The sequence below is a fragment of the Xiphophorus hellerii genome, chromosome 18 (genome assembly GCF_003331165.1).
Source record: "Xiphophorus hellerii strain 12219 chromosome 18, Xiphophorus_hellerii-4.1, whole genome shotgun sequence".
Taxonomy (NCBI): domain Eukaryota; kingdom Metazoa; phylum Chordata; class Actinopteri; order Cyprinodontiformes; family Poeciliidae; genus Xiphophorus; species Xiphophorus hellerii.
In genome coordinates, this window is record NC_045689.1 from 1,300,009 (window position 1) to 1,325,676 (window position 25,668).

Below are 25,668 nucleotides of genomic sequence, written 5' to 3' on the forward strand. Positions count from 1 at the left end.
GCTAAACGATAAGTTAGCATGCTAAATATTGAGGCCTGGATCCGTTCAAAGGTCTCAAACAAAACTTTTGAACTGAGTGAAAATATGTTTTTGAACCATGAAGGAAGACGGAGTCTGCAGGTTTCCTGAACTTCTCTGTAGTCGAGCTCTTTGGAACAGGAAACAAATAAACTTAACTTAGAGGAGATGACGCCTTTAAAAATGTAAATCTCTTTAAACTCCAACATGTTCTACAACATTCACTCTGGTACCAGATTTATTTCTGAGGATTTAAAACCAACAAACACTTTTAATGCCAAAAGCCCATTTTACTCAAAGAACTTTGTTCACCAGTTTCCTTCACTCTGTAAAAACTAAAATCTTTTTTTAGGATTTTCATTTACTAATGCAATATTTTTAATGTGAAACAGTCTTGCAATAAAATGAAGATGCACAGTTAGAAGTTATACTCTTTAAAACTAACTCAACATTATGGTTTAGTCTTATTTACTCATTTGTTTTCAGGATTATTTCCAGTGATTTCCTAAAGAAAGGTTTCAACCAGATGTTTTGTAACAGTTTAAAACTAAAAATCCTTATCAAGTTATTTAACTTTAACCTCAAATTAACATGCACCATAACTTATCGTTGTTTATTTAACTCAATTAGATGATTAAAGTGAGTTTGTTCCCAAAGTAAGTCCTAAATGTTTTGTTCCCAGTAGTGAGATTTTTAACTCTATTTTGGTCTCATAAAATATTTGTTTTTCTTACATACAGGTTTGTGTGTATAAATATCAGGGATTTGAACCCGGGACCTTCTTGATGCAAGGCATGTGCTACTGCTAATCATCTATACATATCTAACTGGATAAAAGCCTAACTTTCCTCCACACCGACCGCCTCCTGTGCAGAAATCCTGCTATTATAGATTTTGGCCACCAGATGGCAGCAGAGAAAAAGTTAAATTAAAAACAGACGTCACCGTTCCCCCATGAAATGGGCCAAATCAAAACAGTTCAACACAAGTTAATGCTTTATTGAATATAAAAGTGACATAGATAAATAAAAGGCATGTTTGCTGTTTTTGCAAGCTAAGCAAAAAGACAGCTGGTCTGAGTTTTTCAGAGCCTGCTGATCTACGAGGATTTCAACCCACAACCATCTCTCAGATTAAGAGAGAATGTTCTGAGAATGTTCTGAAAAAGAGAAAATATCTAGTGAGTAGCAGGTTATCGGATCAATAGTAGTTACTGATGTCAAATGAGTTTCCCGGTCCAGAAAGTCTCAGGTTCAGCTGGTTGGTCAGTATTTGGCGTAAACATGAAGGCCTGGATCCGTTCTGCTTTGGTTCAGGCTGCTGGTGTTGGTCTAATGGTAGGGAGGAATATTTTCTTGGAACCAACTGAGCAGCACTGAAACTTTAAGGCCCATCTGAGTATTGTTGTGGACCATAATCAGTCCTTAATGGCCACAATGGACCCATCTTCTGATCTCCCAGGAGCATTATGGACTCTGTTCCAAAGCTCAGATCATCTCAGATTTCTTTCTGGACAGCTTGGCACGTTTGCAAGGTCCACACGGCACTATAGTCAAACTACGTAATTTCAGCAACAATGTCCATCATTGCGGCTTCTGCACAGTTCAAGTTTTACGCACCTTTGAAGCTTAGTGGATGCTAATATCTGGAGCTGATGATCTGGAAGATTATCAGTTGATTCAGGTGTGGTGGAGAAGTGAAAGATCTAAAAGATACCAGCCCATAAGGACTGGTTTTGGTCTCCATATAGTCCAGTTTGGGTAGTCGCCAAGGATTTCATCACTGCTCACCGCCTTCTTTCTTTTGCTTCCCTTATCTTTAGCTGCTAAATATTTCTTTGTCCTCTGACTCCTTGTCCTCTTCTCCTAGATGTTGCTAAGACTCTGAGCAGTGGTAAGCGACTTCCTCCTTGCTCTCACTGACAGTTTCCTCAGCAGGGACTTTCTGAAAGTCCTACACATCAGGAAGTAGATCACAGGGTCGAGACAGACATTCATCGCTGACAAGAAGAGCGTTCCCTCCTTAATCTGGAAAAGCCAAAATTGGACATCTGAGCTGAAGCCTGAATGGCTGAACTGACTCAGAGTGAACGGCACGCGGCAGACGTGGTATGGCACAAAGCAGATGAAGAACACCACCAGGATGCTGAAGATGCTGCGGTTGGACTTGCGGCAGATGTCGATGGTGTCGCGGCGCATGCGGCGGTACGTCTTGCACACCTGGCGAGCGATTGATGTGTAGCAGAAAGTCACAATAACAAGTGTCATCCAGAACAAGGACACGCTGATATAGCTTGAGACTTTGTGCCACTCCTTGCCCAGTGGTGTCTTCAAATCCACACATTTCCCAGACTGTTTTTCTTCAAGATTGCTTGTCAGTATGACATTGGGGGCACAGCACAGGAAGAGCAGGCTCCATGTGAGGACCGCCAGAACCCGGGCAAAAGTGGCCCTCTGTATATGCTGTAGCACAGACACAACACCGAATCTGGACCTGGAAGACGAGATGGTGGAGGAGGAAGGGGAGAGGCAAACAACCTTGACGTAGCGCTCAAGGCTGATGAAGCCGATGAAGAGGATTCCAACATACATGGAGAAGTAGAAGAGTACGGCTGTGTAGCGACACCTGATGACATCGAGGTCGAAACTCTCATAACCCAAGTAATCAACCACCTTGAAGGGGAAGGAGAGCAGCATGAGCAGGTCAGCCACCACCATGTTCTTCAGGTAGACCACCAGACCAGAGTCTGCTGGGACTCTGAAGAAGATCCAGGCGGCCACAACATTTAGACACAGGCCCAGAACGAAGATGGCGATATAGAAAGGGGGAAGGACCTGCTTGGTGAAGATGCTGTGAACGTTGGACTGGTTGTTGGTGTTAGACGAATTAAGGGTCTCCATTCCTGGCAACAAAAAAGACAAGATGGCGTTAATAAATGGTAACTGGTTAATGGCCTATGCTTGTATAGAGTGTTATCAAGTCCAGAGGATCTCAAGGTGCTTCACACTACATTCATTCACCCATTCACACGCTGATGATGACAGGCTGCTGGACTGTAGCCACAGCTGCCCTGGGCCAGTTTTATGAAATCCATTCTGTTTATGCTAATTTACATGTATATCCATAGTAATACCACATATCCATGTAAAATCAAAAGCTGTTCATCAAAGTGAGAGCGAATTTCTCCAATGTCATTTCTTTGGTTGCCAGTGATAAATACGGCATTTCAGAGTTTCACTAGTGTTACATGTCACTAAGTTGGACACCAAGTCAAGACATTTCCACAGTTTTCATCCAACTCCAACCTCAGATCATCTGGTCTTTAAGTCAACAGATTACACTTTTCAAGCCTATGCCACTTTTTTTACATTTTACCAAAGGTTTTATTCCTGCCCTCAGCTTGTGATGCAGGTCTAAGATTCATCTTCTGTCTTTTCCATCCTCAATGCAGGAAGGTTTCTTCCAATTTTCACACTTGAACACCTGTTTGAACACTTGCTTCAACTGTTTGGACCAACGGGATCTTTAGTAACATCTTGTCTTGTTCATCTTTTTTCAGTTGACAGTCTTACTATTTATGCACATCAGCTTAAAGTCTTGCTATTCTAATGTTTCTGCCACTTTATTACATTTCAGCAGTTTTTCTGCTGTTGAGTTAAAATCTTTACCAGTTTTTGTCGCATAAACATTAATCTGTAATTTGTCTTAACCTGAAGCTACAGCTGGTTGGGTCTCACTTCAGAATCCTCCATATTGGTAAGATCAGTCAAAACAAAGCTAACAGTTGAGCGTTGTCAGCAGCGTTCTGCACAACATTTTATACTTTTGAACTCGAGTGTTGACACTGTCTTCAACTTGTCAAAAGTTTTAACTGAAAGTTTTACTCTGTAGGAAATTTGGAGATTGTTTTGCTTTTTTTATTACATTTCAGAAAGTTACAAGAGTTGATTTCAAATATCTCATCAGTTTTCAGCAAACAGACTCAACTTCCTATTTTTGTTTTCCTAAAGCCAGACAGACGTTTGGCTGATTGACTGAGTTTGAAGAAATGACCGTCGCCCCCTGCAGGCGGTCAGCTCCTACAGGAGAAACGGGCGGTTAAATCATCTCAGTGGTTCTGGATCCGTCTGGGCCGGCACCAGAATCCAGCCATAAAAGCCTCCCATCGGCAGGTTAAATCAGTCGCACTGTGACACGGTTTGCAGATCATCCTCCAGATGTTCTGCGCATGTAAACAACTAAATCTGTGCAGCTGCTTCCTCCTGATCTTCTCCTTTTAAGTCCAGCAGCCTTCAGCGCCGCGCTCTGTTTGCTCTGAACCACGTCTGCAAATAACGAGCATCTTTGACTCCTGGTTGCAACTTCCTGTTCCGATTGATCCCGATCCAACGGCGCTCCTTCATCCACTCCTGTGAAAACAGGATGGAGGACGGAGGCCTTCCTGTCCTCGCTCGGTTATTTTAGGGTTAAATCCTGACTGCTGTTTGTCTAAAGATTATTTTTCTGCTGTTTGTAAAAACATGACATCATAAACGGCTTCACATCAATAATAACACTAACGAATGCAGCAACGTTTCTCAGTATTTTTCATTAGTATAATATTGCTGCCTCTCAGAGCAAACGCCTCTTCTCTTTCCTGCAGCTCAGTTTCACAATCACTGAACAAGTTTAGCAGAAACAGAGAGGTGACAAAGATAGGAAGCATAAAAATACATTTCATCATGCTCATATTTTTGCTCTCTCTCATTCTGGTGAAGGCTATAAATACCACTTGAAGATCCAAGTTGTTCCTGTCAGTGAAAATAAAAACGTTGCAGCAGGACTGAAGCCATAATTAACATCTATGTTTACAATTTCTCTGAGTTTCTCCTGTAAACAAAGCTGAGAGCAACTAAAAATGAGGTCAGAAACTGATTTTCTTAGACGGATTGTGGATGTTTTACTGCAGTTTCATCACCACAAACACAAATACAGCAGAACTCTGACAGGTATTCGTGCGACAGGCTGAGTCATTGTAACGTCGTTTCGCTGGAACTCGGTCGACTGCGTTCATGCAAACCTCCTCAGGGCTTCACACTCGTTATCTGATGCAGCGTTGATGTTTTCAGAAGATTCCTGTCGACCAGTTTTACAAACATCAGCTGAATTAATGCAAAACGCAGATTTTTAACCAGGATGTCATTATTTAAATGACAATCCTTCTCTACCTCATGAATTAACTGAGAGTAAAACATTTCTGGTTAAATCTCACAAGCTGCACTCAGACCTGTAAACAGAACAGAACCGTCTGCAAGCTGAAGAAGACGAAAAGCAACGAATCGGTTTGTGGATCAGGCACGGCGGAGGCAGAGTGATGATCTGGGCTGTTTCTGGCTAAGCTGAAGCTCACTTAGCTTCTTGTTTTAATATTTACAATAAAAATGTAAAAAATATAAGAAATAAAAATAAATAAAATTAAACAATAATTCAAATGTTAAAAATTAAATGTTAAAAATATAAATAAATATAAGACAAAGGGTTTTGAAATCCATTGCAGATTTTTAAAATAATTAAAAATAAAAAATAAGATGTAACTAATGAAAAATAACCAACATAAAAAAGAAAAATAATAATAATACTAACCTTTTAAAAATGATTTTATTGAGTCAGTTTGTTTCCTGGTCAGTTTCTAAGTTATATTTGAACATCGGATGAACTTTGATCTGCAGTTGTCTCATGATGATCTCATGTAATGACGGACAGATTTACAGGAAAAGCAGAACCAGAACCAGAGTTTGAAACTGAAGCTGGAAACGGGCTCAGGCCTGAACTTCGCTCAGCGATGAGCTTCAGTGTGAAACGGAGCCACATAAATAACCTAAAGTGAAACTTTTTCTAGCTCGGTTCCTTTGGTTCTGATCCACTTCTGCACAGAAACACTGGTTCCATCAACCACTCAAATTATTTTTATACGTTTATCCAGAAAGCAAAGCGAGTGCAGTTCCAGTGAAGCAGAGAGCAGCAGGCTGAGACTGGAGCGTCGCCTGAATATTGGCTTTATTCCTCTGTCAGGAGATAACATGGAAAAACATCAAGACCAAAGTCTGAACTTGGATTATGGAGTTCAGGTCTAAAGCCCAGAGCATAACCCCTCCACCACCGTGCCTGATGTCAGGGAGGAAGTGCTGATCTGACGTGTTTCTCTTTTCCAAATACAGAAACGTGAATTATTGACAAACGGATCAATCTGTCCAGAGGAGATTCCAGAAGTCCTGCCGCAATCATTTTTAGTTATTATTTTATTATAAATCTAATTTCTGTTGTTGGTTTTATTCATTTATTTTTGATTCATCTATTTTATTTATTTAAATAATTTTTAATTATTTTCTATTTCAGGTTTTTAATTAATTAATTGATTTATTATTTGCTTATTTTATATCAATGTTTTCTAGTTTTTTTTCTTATTTGTATTTTTATTTTTTGCTCTTTTTTTCTTGCCATCCTGTCATGAACTTTAACCTTTAGCGTGTAGCTGAAGCGTCAGGCGGCTGAAAACGTTTAACCTTCAGCAAAACGTTAGCTCCGCTGTTAGCGTGTTCCTTGTTAGCGTGTTCCCTGTTAGCGTGTTCCCTGTTAAAGTGTTCCTTGTTAGCGTGTTCCTTGTTAGCGTGTTCCTTGTTAGCGTGTTCCTTGTTAGCATGTTCCCTGTTAGCGTGTTCCCTGTTAGCGTGTTCCTTGTTAGCGTGTTCCCTGTTAGCGTGTTCCCTGTTAAAGTGTTCCTTGTTAGCGTGTTCCTTGTTAGCGTGTTCCCTGTTAGCGTGTTCCCTGTTAGCGTGTTCCCTGTTAGCGTGTTCCCTCCACCGGTTTATTCTCCAGACTGAACGGAAAATGACAGAAATTTAAAACTTTCAAATCTTTCTCATAAAAATAGCAAAACAGTCCCCAGTGTAAAAAGATGTTACTAAATTTCATTCTTCCTGTCCACAGCTGTGCTGCTTTTCCAAAACAACTGTGTTTGTGTTTCTGAAAAGTGTGGCCAGGTCATCCTTTCTGGAGTTTCCTGTTTCCAATGCATTGTGGGAAGACGCAGCATGTGTGATTTTCCTGTGGTTTGGTCATCTGAGCTTCATGCAAACCAGAGTCATCCTCACCAGCCTTCATCAGATGCTTTTTATCCGGATGACTCTGACTGCTGTCAGGCGCTCAGGTAACTGCCAGGCAGCTCCTGCCCCCTTCTGTTCTGGCCCCTGGTGGACATGTGGGGTTAACTACACCTGAGTGGCTCTGGCAGAACGCGAGACTCGAAAAGCGTCGCTGAGCTTGAAAGGCCAGAAAAGGAGAAGTGATCAGCGGCCGGCATGTCGAAGCTGTGATCAGGTTTCCTGGAGAAACGGCCGGAAGGAAAAGTCCAACCATGTAATTATAGCTCTGACTTCCACTTATGAAAAACTGAAACCACAGCTTTGCATTGTGATCATAGAGCAGCTCAATGTTCTAACGGTGTGAAAAACAAACCCAGCAGGAATACGGCAGGTTATGATTCACATCAGGATGCAGAGAAGGCTTTCATTACATTTGTTTTTATTATTCCTTATCTTATTTTGCCCTGTAGAGTTTAAATAAATCTGGCATTTTATTAATGACTCAGTATTAAACTTTTATCCAATCTTTTGGATTCTTTTCAACCTTTGGCTCCTCATTTGATTCATAATTTGTCTCTTTTTTGTCACAAATTGACTTTTATTTTGTTTTACTTTATTTAATCTGCTCACATTTAAGAGAAAACTAACATTTGGAGCAATCTCTAGAATCAGCCTGACGATGTGACGAAACACAAAGTTATGAAATGCGATAAGAAGCGTTATCAGTTACAGAAGCAGATGAATCAGAGAAACACAGAAAGTTCTGGACTTTTCTACCAGATCACATTCAGTCTGATTAAATATTCCAACCTGCTCTGAGTGAATCCTCATTATTTCAGCCTTTAGAGCAGATTTGATCTGATCTCTGCTGGATCAGAGTTTTTCATCCATCTGGGACGTTGTAATCAGAAACGAAGCGAGTCGAGGCGTGAAAGTGTCAGATGTGTGGTGTGAGTCTCCAGCTGATGTCCTGCATGTGTGTGCTCACCTCCAGCAGAGCCAGCTGTGCGGCAGCCGTCCGTGCAGATGTTGCCTGTTCCTGCAGTCTGAGCTCCTCCTTGTGAACTGAGTCATATGAGGGCAGATGAGCTGCACTGGAGATAAACTTCCTGTGTGACGTTGCTTCCTCTGGTCATCCTCACGACTTCTCTCCGCTAATGACTCTACAAAACCACATCACTGTGGCAAACACTGCATGCCCATATTATTGCTGTAGCGATGATTTCATGCAGACGTGTGCACACACGCTCACACCTAAAGGGTGTTTACACAGAAACCAGGGAACCAAACGGTGAGGATTTGGGCTGTCGGAGGAAGAGCGCACGAGGAGATGAGAAGCTTTTCAGTTGAATTCATGTTTGAAACATGAGGTGGAACAAAACGTTCGGTTTAAATCCAACAATAAATCAAATAGAAAACCAAGGAAGACGACGTGTGAACTCTGAACGACGATCTGCTGCAGTGAGCCTCTTGAACATCAGGCTGTTGTGCAACATCCAGCGTTGTGCAAGCCACCTAATTTATGCAAATATTTCAAAATAAATGACATTTTATAGCAGAAGGAGGAAGCTGCAGATTCACCTGCCCTTCAGCCTACAGGAGGAGAACTGGGAGAACTGGGAGAACTGGGGGTGATGGCGTGCTCTGCTGGGTCTGCCACGGCTGCTGCTTAAAATTCAAGCCAGACCAGCAACATGGAATCACAAATCAGGGTTTGATCTGGTTCCTAACAAACCGACTTCCTGTCTGTACTGATGAAGTGGGGGCTTGTCCGGGATCGCCAGCTCCTTCTGACCTGCTTTCCACACATCCAGTTGTATATTTCTTTTCATCTTAATAAAGTCTAAAAACTGCACATTTTACTTAACTGTCTGGATTCAATCAATGATTGGATGACAAAGGTTTATCCAACTAATGAAGAGAAAACTCAAGTAATCATCTTTGCACCATAAAAAATAACAGCAAAGATACAGCAGATCCTCGAGTCTCTGGCTGAATCCTTGTTCAGAAACCAAAGTTTCAGGAAAAATCACGTTTAATCTCTGGTTTGTTCCTGTTTATACCGTCTGAGGAATATTTCCAATGCTTTGGACGCCCTTCCTCCAACTCTTTCTTTAAGACGTAAAACACCAGTAGGCCGGATCACCAACCGCCCAGGACAATACAGATTCGGCCTGCTGGTCTGCAGCCTGGACATGAGCCAAACCGCTTGGAGACCGGTTTGGCTCATGTCTGAATCGGCCGCAAAGCGAGAAAGAAGGCAGGAAAACAGTTTGAAACACTTTCTAAACCTGCACATTAGCTTTTTGGTTCCAAGAAACTCACAGGAAATTGAAGTGAAATGTCAAAGAAGCTCTAGATTTTATCACCTCTTGCTCAACTGAGCGATCAGAGTTTAATAAAATCAGAGAGCAGCTGGTAGCCAGGAGGTTCTGGGTTCAAATCCCGGCCTGCTTGGGGTTTGTGCTTTCCCACGTACCAGTTCTCTCTCCGGGTATTTCGGCTTCCCACCACAGTGTGTCTGTTTGTCCTGCGAAGGACCAGGCACATGTCCAGGGCGGACTCCGCCTCTCACCCAGAGACCAATGAGCAAGGCACCAGCAACCACTGCAACCCGGCAAGGACAAACAGCTGACTTAAGATTCAACAGAGAAGAGTTCAGACTTGAGGATGCTCTCAGCCTGAGAGCGTGCAGTCGTTCTGACAGAATGTGAAAGCTGTGAATGATGTGAAGGCTGTGAAGGCTGTGAATGATGTGAAGGCTGTGAATGATGTGAAGGCTGTGAATGATGTGAAGGCTGTGACTGCTGTCCTAAAGTAATTTTTCTCGTCTCAGCAGATAACAGGAAGGGATTCAGATTGATTGTTTTCGGTTCTTCCCTCCCTTCGTTTTCTCTCTCTCAGTAAAAATATCCGCCGTCATATTTCCATAAACTCAGGATAAATTAGAGGGTTTTTTAGTGCATCAATACATAAATGTTCACCTCAGAAAACATTTTAAATATTTCACTTTGACCAGCATTAGGATCAGCTGAGATAAATATGTGATCATTTTATAGTAAATTATGTCTAAGTATAAAGAATAACCCTTAAATCTAAAATAAGACCTTGATTAAAACATTAATTATCAAATCCTGATTGAGTTTACAGAAATGCAGCATATTAAATATACCATAGAAGGACATTACTGTTTGTTTCATGTTGTTGTCAAGGTAATTTCTTTATTAATTTGCTGTATTTTTAGCTTAATTACATTTTAGTTTGTTTATTTACTAAATGATATATTTTATTCTAATGTTTTTAAATATATATTTTTCAGATGCTGACTTTTCTCTCTTGGTTTCCTTATTGTTGGTGTGACTGACATGTTGCTGTTTCGTGGTTTGGTTTGACCCTGAGACGTTTCCGTTTCTTTTTTTGTCACATGTATGACATGATGTTCCGAACCCACAAACACTGATTAAAGATTTATTTACAGAAAAACTAAAGGAAAGTTCAACGAAGGGTCCGCAGGAGCGTCTGGTCTGGAGTCGAGTGGAAGCGGACCGGGTCGGTCCGGGTCGGACCGGGTCCTGTCCCGGTCGGTCCGCGATCTGGAGGCAGATTAGACCGGTGAGAATAAGGAGGAGAGAAAATGGTTCCTAACAGAAAGGTCTCCGGGGCCGGACGGTCGGACGGGTTTGGCTGGACCGGGATCTCCGGACTTGACAGCTGGTTCATAGCAGAACGGGGCGGATTTGCAAACTGACCCTCAGATGGTACTTGGAAAACCTGGACTTCAGGTCGGGCTGGATCTGGTCACCGACTCAGGACAGGTAAGTGTTAGAGATTTTTTGGTATTATCATTTATTATTCCTTCAGATTACATTCAGTCTAAAGAACATTGTGATTTTCTTTTAAAGTGATTCTCTTCCTTATGTGTGTATGAACTGACCTGGAAGTCACTACTGTCTGTTTATCTTCATGTGAAACAGTTAACAATGTGTTTCTCAGACCTTTGATTAGTTATCACACCTAGGAACTGGGTTGCTAGTTGATTGTATCAGAAGTTTTACGACCTTTGTTGTTTTTCCTGACTGTCCCCTAGGTAGAAATTCCTTAGTCGTAAAACTGTGTTTGATTGTGTTCGTTTCGGGGGCTCCTAATCTTGTCAGCACCAGCCCCCTTTGCTTTTGTTTTGTGTTAATAAAAAGACAAGCTCTACTGCAGAGTTTCAGAACACATGGTGGACTGGTCAGAGGAGCAGTTCTCTGTGTTTTCTCCTTTTGCAAAAGCTTGGCTATAAAATTCATAATACGTTGTCTGTGGTTCTTTCTTTTATTTAGGTTCGGAAGGAAAAATACCTATCAGTAAGGATGCAGAACAGCCGGGGAGCCGCTCCGCTTCTGCTCCCACTGATGATCTGCAGGTGTGCAAAAAACACACCTGTGGAGAAGACTACACCAGCCGAGCTCTTGAACGCCACCTAGAGAGGAACCAGAGGGGCTGCAGTAGCCGCAGCTCCTGACAGTTTATAACAATCGCAGTTAAAAGACGGACCAGGCGAAATGTGATGTGATCCCGGTTTAGACCACGTTCACCTCTTCTCTTTGTGTATTCTGCCTCTTGTTTTGATTCATTCATTTATTTCTGTGTTTATCTTAATTTTACTTTCATGATATCATTGGAAAAAAAATTAAATAAAATAAAACAAGAAAAAAGAAACTTAAAATATCATTAGTTCACTAACAGTAAGCCTGATGGAGGTCTGGGACGCCTCCCCCATAATTCCCCATAATTCCCCATAATCCCCCATAGTCCCCCATAAACCCCCATAATCCCCCATAGTCCCCCATAATCCCCCATAATCCCCCATAGATCCCCATAATCCCCCATAATTCCCCATAATCCCCCATAATTCCCCATAATCCCCCATAATTCCCCATAATCCCCCATAGTCCCCCATAAACCCCCATAATCCCCCATAATTCCCCATAATCCCCCATAGTCCCTCATAATTCCCCATAATCCCCCATAAACCCCCATAATCCCCCATAATTCCCCATAATCCCCCATAGTCCCCCATAATTCCCCATAATTCCCCATAATCCCCCATAGTCCCCCATAAACCCCCATAATCCCCCATAATCCCCCATAGTCCCCCATAATTCCCCATAATCCCCCATAATTCCCCATAATTCCCCATAATCCCCCATAATCCCCCATAATTCCCCATAATCCCCCATAGTCCCCCATAAACCCCCATAATCCCCCATAGTCCCAAATAATCCCCCATAATTCCCCATAGTCCCCCATAATCCCCCATAATTCCCCATAATCCCCCATAATCCCCCATAATTCCCCATAATCCCCCATAGTCCCCCATAAACCCCCATAATCCCCCATAGTCCCAAATAATCCCCCATAATTCCCCATAGTCCCCCATAATCCCCCATAATTCCCCATAATTCCCCATAATCCCCCATAATCCCCCATAGTCCCCCATAAACCCCCATAATCCCCCATAGTCCCAAATAATCCCCCATAATTCCCCATAATCCCCCATAATCCCCCATAATCCCCCATAGTCCCCCATAATTCCCCATAATCCCCCATAAACCCCCATAGTCCCCCATAATTCCCCATAATCCCCCATAATTCCCCATAGTCCCCCATAATTCCCCATAATCCCCCATAATTCCCCATAATTCCCCATAATCCCCCATAAACCCCCATAATCCCCCATAGTCCCCCATAAACCCCCATAGTCCCCCATAATTCCCCATAATCCCCCATAAACCCCCATAGTCCCCCATAATTCCCCATAATCCCCCATAATTCCCCATAATCCCCCATAATTCCCCATAGTCCCCCATAAACCCCCATAATCCCCCATAATTCCCCTCTCTGCACCGACCGACCAAATACTCAAGATTATCATCTGTGATCATAATAACGATGATGATGATTGTAGAAGTTAAATTCAGTTTTGTTCATTCAGACTTTTAGGATAAATTATGTTTTTATTTCTTATGATAATTTGGGTAAAAATGATTACTAGTTAAATCTGCATTTGAATTTATTATAGTGGACTAAACTAAAGCCTTCTTTAAATTTGCATATCTAATGCAGTTAAGGATTTTAGGCAGAGTTAGTGGAGCCACAGTTTTTTGACCTCTCTCTCTTTAGACTCTCTTGTTTACTCTTTATTATTTTGTGGAAAAGAAACATTTGTACCGTTTTTATTTCTGACGTAAGCCGAGGATCCAGTCTGGGTTTTTTTCGTTTCGTCATCAAGTGGACCGAATGAGAAAGGCGGAGATGAAGCTTATGGCTTCATTATTTAGGAAGATGGTAGTACAAAACCGTAACAACCATAATAATTATAGTAATATTCAACAATAATCGAAGAACAAACACTAAACATAATGAGTTGGATTAATTCAATGCAAGAAAATCCTGTGAATGTGTTTATGTCTGTGATTCTGAAAAAACTTTGATTTAATTAACTGGTTAATAAAACTTCTTTAGAAGATATGTAAGTGAAAGTGACTTTAGTTTTTAGTTTGAGATTTTTGGAGTGTGTGGCATCACCACCAGGTGTTAAATCTATTTTGAGGAATTCCAATAATGAGTTCCAGATATTGATGAATAGAGCTAGATTATCTTTTTGATAATGGTAATCCTTTCCAGATGTATATATTCAGTAAGAAGGTTTGTCCAGATGTTAATATATAGTGAGTTTTTTCATTTCCAGTTGAGAAGTTTTACTTTCTTGGCGATAGAGAAACTAGAAATGGATCTTTGCATTTATCTGGAAAATGTTCAATTTCAGTGTGGTTACCAAGTAGACAGGAGAAACTGGGACTCTGCAAGCCAAAATGGCGGAGAGTTTTTGGTTATTAATATCCAGAAGAGTTGAACAGATGTGCAGGTCCAAATGGCATGGAAATAGTTGTCAATACGCTTACAGTGTCAGAAATGGTAAAACCCATTTTAAACATTTTTCTCTGAGTAATGTGGCACCTATGAATTGTTTTATACCGTATTAGTTGTAAGTTTGTGTTACTGGTGGCGGAGAACATGTTACAGATTTTGATCCAGAAGTCAGATCAGTTTCCCATTTGTGTTCTGGGATTGCTGCTGTTATGTCTGTCCAGGAAATTAATTGATACAATCTGGATACAAGTTTACCCCTCGTATCAAAAGTTTTCATGAATTCTGCTAATAATTTTGGTGTTTCCAATAAATAGTTGACTAAGGATGTTTTGAATTTAATGATGTGTTTAAGTTGTTGGTAGTGGAGAAACTCTTCTTTCCCAACTCCAAGCCTCTGGACCAAATCACCAAAAGATATAAACTGATTATTGTGAAATATATGTTGGATTTGAGTGATTCCCTTTTCTGCCCATGATGAATACTAGATTGATTTGTTTAATGCTTGAAAGTCTGGGTTGTGCCAGATTAGAGTATATTTGCAAGGATTTAATGATGTTTTAGTGATTTTTCTAACTTTCAGGCTGTCAGAGTAGATTTTATTGTGGGTGTTTGAAAGTAATTAAATTTTTTATTGATTGTGTAAAGAAAGGTAATTCTGATATTGAGGTATTTTTGCATTGTTTTGTTCCATATTTAACCGGAGGTGTTTCCCAGGCTGGGTGTTTGTGGACACTGCAGCCGGATAATGGGAGGAAGAGGAACCCAGCAGGGAGGAGGAAGATGTTCGACACGCCAGAAGGAAGTGGAGCATCTCCGCTCATCTCTGCTGAAACAACACTGTAGATCCAAAACCGACACCTGCTCAGTGAATGCAGCTCAGCATGTAACATATGGCTGTAACTTTCACTTAGTTCATGATGTTTTTATTCATTACAGTAACCCAGAAATTTACTTTTTTCCTCATTCATCATAAAATGTCATTATCCCAAAGGAGTTAGCAGGACTTTTGTTCCCTTTTTGGTTAAAAACTTGTTTCTGAACACTAATGGGATCCGAGACAAGTGAAAGATAACATGTTTTTTGTTGTAATAAAATAAATATATATATTTTAAATGTCCTTTTGTTGGAGTCCGGAACCATGGAAAATCCGGTCCGGAGTTTACGTCGTCTCACTTGTCCGCAGCTCATTTCCGGCTTTTAGCTCCCACCTTCATCGTGTAGCAGGAAGTGCTTTGTTGAGCTACTTTCTGCTCAGAAAATGGATTAAATTCGTATTTTTCTGGATTTATCCGAGTCACTCGGTCTCTGGAGAATGTCTTCCCCGGTGAAGAGTGGGGATATTATCCACCTGAATGTCGGTGGGAAGAGGTGAGGAGCACCGGAAGTTCTGGGCTAACCCGGCTAGCTGGAGAGATGAGACTAAGCTAATGTAGGGGCTTCCATTGTCGGACAGCTTGCTATCCTTTCAAGCTTAATTCTCTCTTTATCTAAATAGACCGTTTTATACGACATAAAAGGGAATAGTCAGGGTTTTATATAAAGAATTATTTGATTTACACCTTTTTTATTACCCCATGTGTCCCTTCTGAGGTTGAATAAAAACAAATAAAGTTATAATTCTAAATTGGTTGGGTTTTTACTTTGTGTCCGAAAATGGACGCATGCAGATAAAGATAAAGCTTAACTGTCACTTTATGCTAAAAACTACAAATACATTAGATTTGCACAAATAGGAGTCTTATTTCTGATAGTCTGGATTTAATAGATTGACTTTGGAGTTGAAAATTATACAAATATCTCCTTGTCCGATAATGGAACCTTAACAAACTAGCTGCAGGAATGAGCTTTTTCCCGTCAGACCTGGTGTTGACATCAGGATCACTAAACTGGAACTCTGACTGGAAGGTTTAGTTTCTGTTAGCAACAAACATCTTGACAACATGAAACAGTTCCGTCTTCCTGTCTGCATGAAAACTTCCCAAAGTTGGTGGGAAAATGAAGATTTGTTAAGTATTGCAATATTTGGTTGACTGCATGACGCTTCGCTGTTGTCAGCGTTCTTGCCTTGTGAAGAAATGGATCTTACTTTGAGTAGCAGAAACTTACCGAGTATGGAGGTAAAGGAGGAGGGTGAGGAAAATACGGTTAGTTCAACTAGGTGCTGTTGGAGCTGAGCTGAAAGTTAAACCCCTGGTAGGAAAACCTCCGCTAATGCGCTAACAGAGGAGCTAATTCTTTCATTTAAATACCATATGGTAAATTGTTTTAACATAGCGTCCACTCAATACCATTTTAATTTAGCATTAGCTTATGCTAAGTTGGGGTAGTGTTTTAGCAATAGTGGAGCTACTCTTTATGCTTAGTGATTAGGGTTAGCATAGCTAGCGGTGCGCAGCCCTAATCAGAACCTGATGTTTCAGCTGGTTTTGTTGATTTAAATGTAATTAAATGAATTTACTAGTTGGATTAAATCCTTGAAGAATAAAGCGATGGGCTCTGTAACATTTTACAGGTTCAGTACCTCCAGACAGACGCTCACCTGGGTTCCTGACTCCTTCTTCTCCAGGTGAGTCAGCCTGACTTTATTTATCTCCGTTCAGCCTAAGACCAGCTTCCTGAACTCTTCTTCTTCCTCTTCCTGTTCTTCAGCCTGCTGAGCGGCCGCATCTCCACCCTGAAAGATGACGAAGGAGCCGTGAGTGTTCCTGGACTCTTTTCTGGTTGAGTCGTCTTCCTCTTCATCAAGCTGCCGTTTCTCTCCTCAGATCTTCATTGACCGCGACCCGTCGCTCTTCGCTCCCATCCTTAACTTCCTGCGCAGCAAAGAGCTGTACCCGCGCTCCATCAACGTGCACATGCTCATGCACGAGGCCGAGTTCTACGGGATCACGCCGCTGGGTGAGAGCAGCTAAAGTATTTACACCCTTTGCTGGTTCTCAGCGCCTCAGCAGCAGGTAGAGGGATGTTCTGCTGAAATGAACCATGTCAGGTCAGGTTGATGTCTAAAAACGACCCCACAGCATGATGCTGCCTCCGCCGTGCTCAGGTCAGGATGAGGAAATGTGACGTTCGGGCGTCACGTTTCGTCCTGAGGCTTCTGGTTCTCCAGCTGAACATAGATCTTATATTTTAGATTTCTGTTCTGGTTCTGCTTGGAAACAAGAAAACCTGGAGAACAGTTCAGTTCAATCCAAACTTACTTCATTTATCCTAAAGGGAAATTAAATGACACCATCACTTGTTAGCTAGCGCTGCTAATCCACCTCCTTTGCTTTTGCTGCTCCTCTTTAAATCTGTCTGGCCGTCTGGTTGGAAGGATGAGCAGAGAGATGTTGGAGTAGGGGATAAGATGCTGCAGCCATGATCCACTGAACGCCGTAATAAATATAAAACTGGTTGAAGTTCATCCAGTTTGCCCGTCATGATGGAAGAAACGGATTGAAATTCTCTCTCTGCATCCATGCAGCCTCCTTCCAACTGATCGGGGGTCAAAGTTCAGGTAATATTTGAGCTGCTAATCAGCTGTAAACCTCTTTGCCATGGTGACGCGTCACAGCTAAAAATTCAGCAAAAGTCCTTCCAGATGATTCCAGAACCAGAGGGGATAACTGTTGGAAAAAACCGACCCACTGCCACCAGGAGGCGCTGTTCTGATTATTAAATCATTTTTTAATTTTGTTTCAGTGCGAAAGCTGCAGCTGTGTGACGAGTTGGACCGGTCCTCCTGCGGAAACGTTCTGTTCAACGGATACCTGCCTCCCCCAGGTACAGCTGGACCAGCAGCAGGCCTGGTTCTGGACCTGACCCGGTCCTGGACTCGACCCGGTTCTGGTCCAGACCCGCCCTGATCCGTGTCCATGTCTCCCCAGTGTACCCAGCGAAGCGTCGGAACCGCCACAGCGTGGCCGGGTCTCAGTTCATGGCGGGCCGGGCCGGGCCAGCGGAGCGGGCGCCGGTCCGACGCAGCAACACGATGCCGCCCAACCTGGGGAACGCCGGGCTTCTGGGCCGGACCGGCGCCGAGGACAGAATGTCTGCAGGTAACGGGTCTGACCGCCGCCACGGCTCTACAGGAAGTGATGTCACTAACTCTGTGGTTCTGCAGGAGGATTGTCCGATCCCGGCATGGTCCGGATCATCTGCGGCCATCACAACTGGATCGCGGTGGCGTACGCTCAGTTTGTCGTCTGCTACAGGTAAGCGACTCCTGCGGCGCTCTGATTGGCCGGTTGGCGGGCGGAACCAGGAAGTGAAGGTTGTTCTTCCTGCTGTCAGGATGAAGGAATCCAACGGCTGGCAGCAGGTCTTCACCTCGCCGCGCCTCGACTACGTGATCGACAGAGTCGCCCTCAACGCCAAGGTGTTGGGCGGGTCGCTGGGAGACAACGACAAGATGGTGGCCGTCGCCTCGGTGACGGAGATCATCCTCTGGTCCATCTGTCCCGACGGCAACGGGAACGAAATCGGTACGATTGACGGTCAATTTTCAGATTAGCTGCTTCAACCAGCAGGAAGTAAAAAACATTTATATTTATATTTATTTTTGTTTCCTGATGCAAATCAAAGTTATGAGTTTACATTTCTATGAATGCTTAGAATTAAAAATTATGTTTTAACGTTTTTTATAAAACGTGTTTTTTTGTTTAGATTTTATATTTTTGGTGTGGTTTTTATAGTATTTTAAATGTTTATTTTGTTTCTTCAGTTTTATTTTTTCTTTGAAAATTTTCTCAATTTTTATTTAATTTTTTAGTAATTTTATATTGTATTTCAGCTCTACTTTTATTTAACTTTTCTACATGTATTTTAGTTTTCAGTGTGTTTACTTTATAAAATATAAATTTTTATCTGAAGTAATCTTTTCATTTTTTAAATTTTTTTCAGTTTTTGATCTTTTTTTGTGCTTTTTTCCGTTTTCATTCTTTGGTCTTATTTTGTAGTTTGCATGTTTTTCTCTTTTTATTGAGGAATTTTTAGAAATAATTTTTCAGCACTGTTACATCGCCTCAACATTATTTCTTAAAAAATATTGACTTTAAAGTTTAATTTGATCAGAATCAAACAAACAAAAGCCTTCTTGTAGTTTTTAATATCAATTCGTTTCCGTTTATGTGAGAAGTTTTGATTTTTCTTCCTGGTTTCTGAGACTCCATGTTTTTTTCTTCTTCCTGCCTCACTTTCAGCTTAGAGGAAGTCTGTTCTGATTGGACGATGACAATCATTTAAATTACTTCTTTCATGCTGTCTAACTGGGATCAGGCTTGTTTATGATAATCAGACCTGAACAGAACCGGGACAGATCTGAACAGAACCTCAGAACAGCCTGTAAATGCGTGTGCTGCCCCCTGCAGGCGTGTTCAGCCTCAACGTTCCGGCCGAGGCGCTCTTCTTCGTTGGTAACCAGCTGATCGCTACCAGCCACACTGGTAAGGTCGGTGTCTGGAACGCCGTCACCAAGCACTGGCAGGTGGGTGGAGTCAGGTTCTGGACAGTTTCAGGTCCAATGTTGGTTGCTAGGCAATAAGCCCCGCCCCCTCCCCTCTCGCTGCAGAACCAGGATGTTGTTCCCATCAGCAGCTACGACACAGCCGGATCCTTCCTCATCCTGGGCTGCAACAACGGATCCATCTACTACATCGGTAAGACTGGCGTGTCCAAGTCCATCGCCATGGCAACATGGTCCAAGTCCATCACCATGACAACAGGTAGCTGATGTTTTTGTCTCCGTCAGATGTCCAGAAGTTCCCTCTGAGGATGAAGGACAACGACCTGCTGGTGACGGAGCTCTACAGGGACCCGACCGAGGACGCCATCACCGCCCTCAGCGTCTACCTGACCCCGAAAACCAGTAAGGACCAAACCACTCATACTGGGAGGACTGGGCAAGACACACAGCCAACAAACTGAACATTACAACATCCACAGCTAAATAAAGAATAAAAGCATCAAATTAGGACTATGGTTTAAAAACAAAATCAAGTAAAAAGCAAATGTTGATATATGTAAACCTTTAAGCTGTTAAACATCAAACAAAAGCATAAAAATAACATTAAAAATATACAGTTAGGAGGGGTCAGAGTTTCTCAGAGCTAAAATTAAAGGTTTGTGATCTAAAAGAAGTGTGAATAATAATTTAATGAATAAAATAAGAAGGAAAACATTTAAAACTGATAAAATAAAATAAAAACAAACATTGAATTATAACCTAAATAAAAAGCTGTAAAGAAAAAAAGGTAATGAAATATAAAACAAAGCTGTTATAAATGGTTGAAAGGATTAATTTAAAATATTTAAAGAAAATAAATTAATTTATTCGTAAAACTCTAATATGAATCAAAACATTATTGTTTTTTTAAAATAAATATTAAAAAATGAATAAATAACAACATTTATTTATCCTTCTCTGACAAAAGCCAGAATTCAACAGCGGCATTAAAAACTAAAATCACTTATAAAAGGAGAGAAAGTTTAATTAAAAACATTTCAATATTTGTAATTAATTGTATAATATTTTTTAAATATTAAATTTCATCCAAAAAAACAAATAAAATAAGTAGACGGATTAGACAAAATTTTAATCTTTAAAGATTTGAAATGGCTCCAGTTTTATTGGTGGCCACAGGGGGCAGTAGCGGACAGGCGGAGGAAACGCTGCCCCCTGCAGGTCAGCGTCAGCATCACATCAACTCAACACTTTTCACTGTTTTGTAACGAATCTGCAGTAGAATCAGAACTGTGGTGTGTTCAGGTGACAGCGGGAACTGGATCGAGATCGCGTACGGAACCAGTTCCGGTACGGTCCGGGTCATCGTCCAGCATCCGGAGACGGTCGGTTCTGGTCCGCAGCTCTTCCAGACCTTCTCCGTCCACCGCAGTCCCGTCACCAAGATTATGCTGTCTGAGAAGCACCTCATCTCAGGTACCAGGCCCGGTTCTGATGGGTCCAGGCGCCGGCACCAGGTTCTAATGGTTCCTCCTTGTGTTTTCCAGTCTGTGCGGACAACAACCACGTTCGGACCTGGACTGTGACCCGGTTCCGAGGGATGATCTCCACCCAGCCCGGGTCCACTCCACTCACCTCCTTCAAGATCCTGAGTCTGGACGACGTGGACGGACACGGAGGCTGCAGCGCCGGAACCGAGATCGGTCAGCGGGTTCTAATGGGTTCTGTTTGGTTCTAACTGATTTTGTTTGATTTTGTTGGGTTGTACTGGGTACTGTTGGGTTCTGTTTGACCTCAGCTAGGTCTGTGTGGTTCCAGGTCCGTACGGGGAGCGGGACGACCAGCAGGTGTTCATCCAGAGAGTTGTTCCGGACACGGATAAGCTCTACGTCCGGCTGTCGTCAAACGGGAAGAGGTGAGGGACGTTTCCTGATGACGGACCAATCAGAGGCGGCCTGGTGGCGATTGGCTCCCAGTTTGGAGTTTAATCATGGCGACGCTTTCATCTAGCATCAGCTGTTAGATCTGGATCGAATCTGGATTGAAGTATAAATGAAGAAAAAAAAATCAAACATTAAGGACATTCCATCTCAAAGTTTTATCTGATGTTAAAAGTTTAAAGACTTCCTGAAGCTGATGTGTCTCACTGATCGATTTAGTTCAGATTGTCAAAGGATTGTGGAAGAAACATGTTTTTATTAAACACAAACTTCTGAAAAAATAGTGAAGCATGTGAAGATGCTGCTAAACAGAATTTTTATTATTCAGAACAATTCAAAGAAAATATCCTGAAAATACAAATTAATTTGGATAAATCAGATTTTTTAAAGTGTGAAGGTCAGATGAAGCAATTTTCCTGCTTCAGTAAATGAGCCCCTCCCACTTCCACCACCTTCAGAGTGAGTAGTCTCTGGGTTTGTTGACAGCAGCTGTCTCTCCAGGGTGTGCGAGGTGCGGTCGGTGGACGGGACGTCCATCACGGCCTTCATGGTCCACGAGTGCGAGGGCTCGAGTCGCATTGGCTCGCGCCCGCGCCGCTACCTGTTCAGCGGCCACGGCAACGGCAGCATCCAGATGTGGGACCTGACCACGGCCATGGAGATCGCCGGGAAGGTCGACATCAGAGGTCAGTGGCGCCCTGAGCACGTGAGCGCTCTGATTGGTCAGAGGGGATGACGAGGTGTTTTTGTTCCGGCAGCTCTGGGCGGGCCGACGGAGGAGGAGCTGCTGGAGCTGCTGGATCAGTGTGACCTGGCTCTGACCCGGACGCCCGACAGCACGCCCAGGACCTCCACCTGCAGGTACAAAGAGAAAGACACACACCTACCTCTATGGACGTGTTGAGTGTTGCCGCGGTGAACCATTAACTAAATGAAACCTGGAGATGTACGCTTAATTAAATTAGTTCTATGTTCCACACCAAAGGGAAAAATGGCAGAAAAACCGTTGAAGAACAACTCAGAACTCTGCTTTTTTTCTCGCTTTCGTTGTTGGCTATGGTACACTCAGACCCATTGCCATAGCAACTGACTGACAACAGCTCTACTAATGTATCAGGATTCAACACTAAAAAACACTTGAAATATTTCCCACACAAACTGAACATTCAGTCCGTTGCAGTTTTATGTTTTCAGGCCTGATATTTATTTTGTTATCATTAATGTGATCGCTGTGGTAGATTAGCTACCGCTGCTATTAGCTAAGCTAACACAGTAGTGGTCTGTCAGTTGGTGTGTTGGTCACCTGTTTTAATTTTTTCACTGAACTGAAATTCCACATCACATCTGCATGTTATGGTTGCCAAAGTCAAGCTAGCATAACTGAACTACTCCCTCTCCCTCGCCATTTTTTCTTAATTAAAACTTTTTTCTGACCTTGTCATATTTAGTTGTAGTGTTGACAATTAGTAGCAAAGCACTGCGTCTCTTTTTCTTTTATATAGCTGGTGTACATATTATGTTATGTTGATGATGTTGGTCATCATCATCATGCAGCTCTTTACACTCCAGCAGGAAGATGGGGGGGCGCGTGTCTATTCATATTGAGCATTTTTTCTTGACTTCCGTACATTTCTGTGCATTTATGCCTAAACCAGACATTTTCTTAACCATCACTAGTCTATTTCTTACCCGAATCTTAACCAGAACTGAACTCATACCAAATATCTAAATCTGACCAGTGGAGCTAAGAAAAAAGTGAGGACCTAGAAAACGTCCTAACTTCCACAAATGACCTCCCTTCACTGGTGAAAGCTGTGAAAAAGGTCCTCAATATGTCCTATAAACAAGTACGCACACACACACACAGATGCTCGTCACACCAGTCAGGATCCTTTGTTCCTTCCTTCATTTCAGGGTTTCACACACACACACACCTTTTTAAATTAGTGAGGAAGCTTACTGATGTCACTTCCTGTCTCTGCAGCCTCCACTCTCAGCTCAGCGACAGTTACCGGGCCGACCGTTTCCGCGGTTCGCCCGGAGCGTCGGGGTCCTCCGCCTCGCTGAGCGGCAGCCTCCCTCGGCAGACTCCGCCCCCTGCTCCCCTCAGCAGACCGCCCAGAGACTCCGCCCCCTCTGCCAGCTTCCAGGGGCTTTATGGCCCCACCCACCTCCAGAGCCCCGCCCACCATCAGAGCCCGAGCCCCCAGGCGCCTCGGTACCACCCGGAGCGGGACCGGGAGGCAGTCCGGCGTGGCAGCTTCGTGGAGCGCTGCCAGGAACTGGCCAAGGGCCCTGAGGCAGCGGCCAGCTCGGCCTTCGGCACGCCACCGTGGTCGGAGGGCATGAGGCGCAGCGTGGCGGTCTGTAGCGAGCTGGAAGCCAGGTTCAGCCTGCGGACCCCCACCAGCTTCACTGTGTCCCCCGGAGCCCGCTACACCCCAGGGACGCCGTCCTCCATGTCCGCCTCCCCTCTGCCCTCCTCCTCGCACCGCAGGGCCACGCCCACCTCGCCCACAAGCCCCGCTTCCTCTATCCCCAGTCCAAGCCGCTCCTTGACCCCCGCGTCGTCCCCTCGCCGTGGCGTTGCGGCGTCGCCCGCTGAGGCGGCGGCGACACCAGAGAGTCCGGCGAGTCCAGAAGGAACCAGAGTGGCGGCGCCGTCCAGCCCCAAACCACACATGAACGAGACCAGCTTCTGATTGGCCAACCAGACTGGCTTCTGATTGGCCGACCAAATTGAGACGTTCGGATTCCTTTAAACCTCTGGATGAACTGCTTTTCTCCAGCAGGTGTCACTACAGAGGAATGAACTCTGCAGCTGGAATTCTCCAGAACCAAACCCGGTCCAGAAATCAGGATGAAGGTTTTTCTTCACTGCATTAATTAATTTCACTCAGAACCTAAGGGAAAAGGTGGACCGGACCGGATGGGACCGGACTCAGCTGATGGTGTTTGTGACGTTTTCTAACTTTTATATCCGACAGTTTTCTGCTCCGGTTTCTAGAGAAGATTTATTTTTATCATTTCTACCTGAAGTTTGATTTAAAGCCTGCAGGGGGCAGCAGGGGATTCTGTCGGATTCTCTGCCACCATCAGTTCCCAACAAAAAAAAAAAACTCAGTTTAAGCTCTGAAGTATTTATTCCGAAGGTTTTCTATAATGCTGATGTTTATTTGGATGTTTTGTGTCTCTGCAGTTCAGCAGAAGGTTTATGTGAAGAAAAACACTTTGTATGCAAGAAGTACTTCAGTACAACATAAATATACTTTTCTGTATTTCTGCCACTTCCCTCTCTGGCACTTTTATCCAAATACTTTCAGTTCAGCAGCTGATTAAATAACCAACGGTTCTGAAAGAGGAGACGCTGGTTTGGCACAGAGGGATTACAGTGGATTGCTGCCGAAGTCGTTTTCATGTCCTTTTATAGTTCAGTCTAAAATCACAAACTGTTTAAAAACAGAGAAGGAAAGAAAGTGACAACATGGCTGACGGAGCAGAGAGACCTAGCAGACCGGCATTTGTGGAAGCATTTATTAATTTAGCTCAGACACTGAGGGACAAAATTATCCAGCCTCTGCTGGATCTAATGAACTTTATGCTCACAAACAACACTGAACTGCCCAATTTCAATCTTTTCATGCAAAAGAAATCTGACTTTTTTGTGTGAAACTAAATCAGATACATATCCGATAGTTTCTAATTACCTACAGTCTGAACGGTCACGTCGCATTTTATCCGACTTCTACTTCACTGAAGTGAGACGTGTCTTAGTTCTGTTCCTGAAGAAGACAGACCTGGTCAATGTTCTTGCGTTCCTTCATCTGGTTCTGATCGGGTCTCCATGCTGTTTAAAATCTGTCCATGGACGGCGGCGGCCATCTTTCCAGCTGCTGAGCGGCGACTACGCTTTGACCTCATTTACCGTTCAGACTGAAGTCTGACTGCAGCCATTTAATTTTAGCATGAACAACCAAACAAAACAAAAAAGTCGGATTTCAACAGAAATATAACAAAATATGAAGACCTGCTGTGTGAACGAAGTTTTACTTCACCCATGTTTCCTGCTTAGAGGATGTTAGTAACAAATAATCAGACAACTTATTCGTCCTAAATTTGTCTGTGAAATAATCACATTCTAGCTGCTAATTGTCCATATATGGTCGTACCTTCCTGGTCTAACAGGCATGAGAGAGAAAATAATTGATTTCTGGAAAAAAAAAAAGTA

The 25,668-nt window shown here is 42.9% G+C and overlaps 2 protein-coding genes across 4 annotated transcripts; one reads left to right on the forward strand and one right to left on the reverse strand.

Moving 5' to 3' along the window:
* Positions 1–996: 996 nt before the first annotated feature.
* On the reverse strand, positions 997–8,622 carry LOC116737218 (P2Y purinoceptor 14-like). 2 transcript variants are annotated; one of them, XM_032590243.1, is made up of 2 exons: positions 8,128–8,622; positions 997–2,920 (listed from the first exon to the last, which is right to left on the reverse strand). In XM_032590243.1, the coding sequence occupies exon 2, from the start codon at positions 2,916–2,918 to the stop codon at positions 1,884–1,886; it is 1,035 nt and encodes a 344-aa protein (XP_032446134.1). In that variant the 5' UTR covers positions 2,919–2,920; positions 8,128–8,622; the 3' UTR covers positions 997–1,883. The 2 variants fall into 2 exon arrangements, with proteins under 2 accessions (XP_032446134.1, XP_032446135.1); XM_032590244.1 differs by lacking the exon at positions 8,128–8,622 and adding an exon at positions 7,950–8,121.
* A 6,623-nt stretch (positions 8,623–15,245) lies between these two features.
* Positions 15,246–24,727, forward strand: shkbp1 (SH3KBP1 binding protein 1). 2 transcript variants are annotated; one of them, XM_032545403.1, is made up of 17 exons: positions 15,246–15,486; positions 16,570–16,623; positions 16,707–16,752; positions 16,823–16,955; positions 17,742–17,822; positions 17,927–18,097; positions 18,163–18,253; positions 18,333–18,523; positions 19,409–19,524; positions 19,609–19,696; positions 19,789–19,905; positions 20,806–20,976; positions 21,048–21,203; positions 21,319–21,415; positions 21,942–22,126; positions 22,199–22,301; positions 23,425–24,727. In XM_032545403.1, the coding sequence occupies exons 1-17, from the start codon at positions 15,410–15,412 to the stop codon at positions 24,140–24,142; spliced, it is 2,595 nt and encodes an 864-aa protein (XP_032401294.1). In that variant the 5' UTR covers positions 15,246–15,409; the 3' UTR covers positions 24,143–24,727. The 2 variants fall into 2 exon arrangements, with proteins under 2 accessions (XP_032401294.1, XP_032401295.1); XM_032545404.1 differs by having other exon boundaries at positions 15,246–15,425.
* Positions 24,728–25,668: the final 941 nt, after the last annotated feature.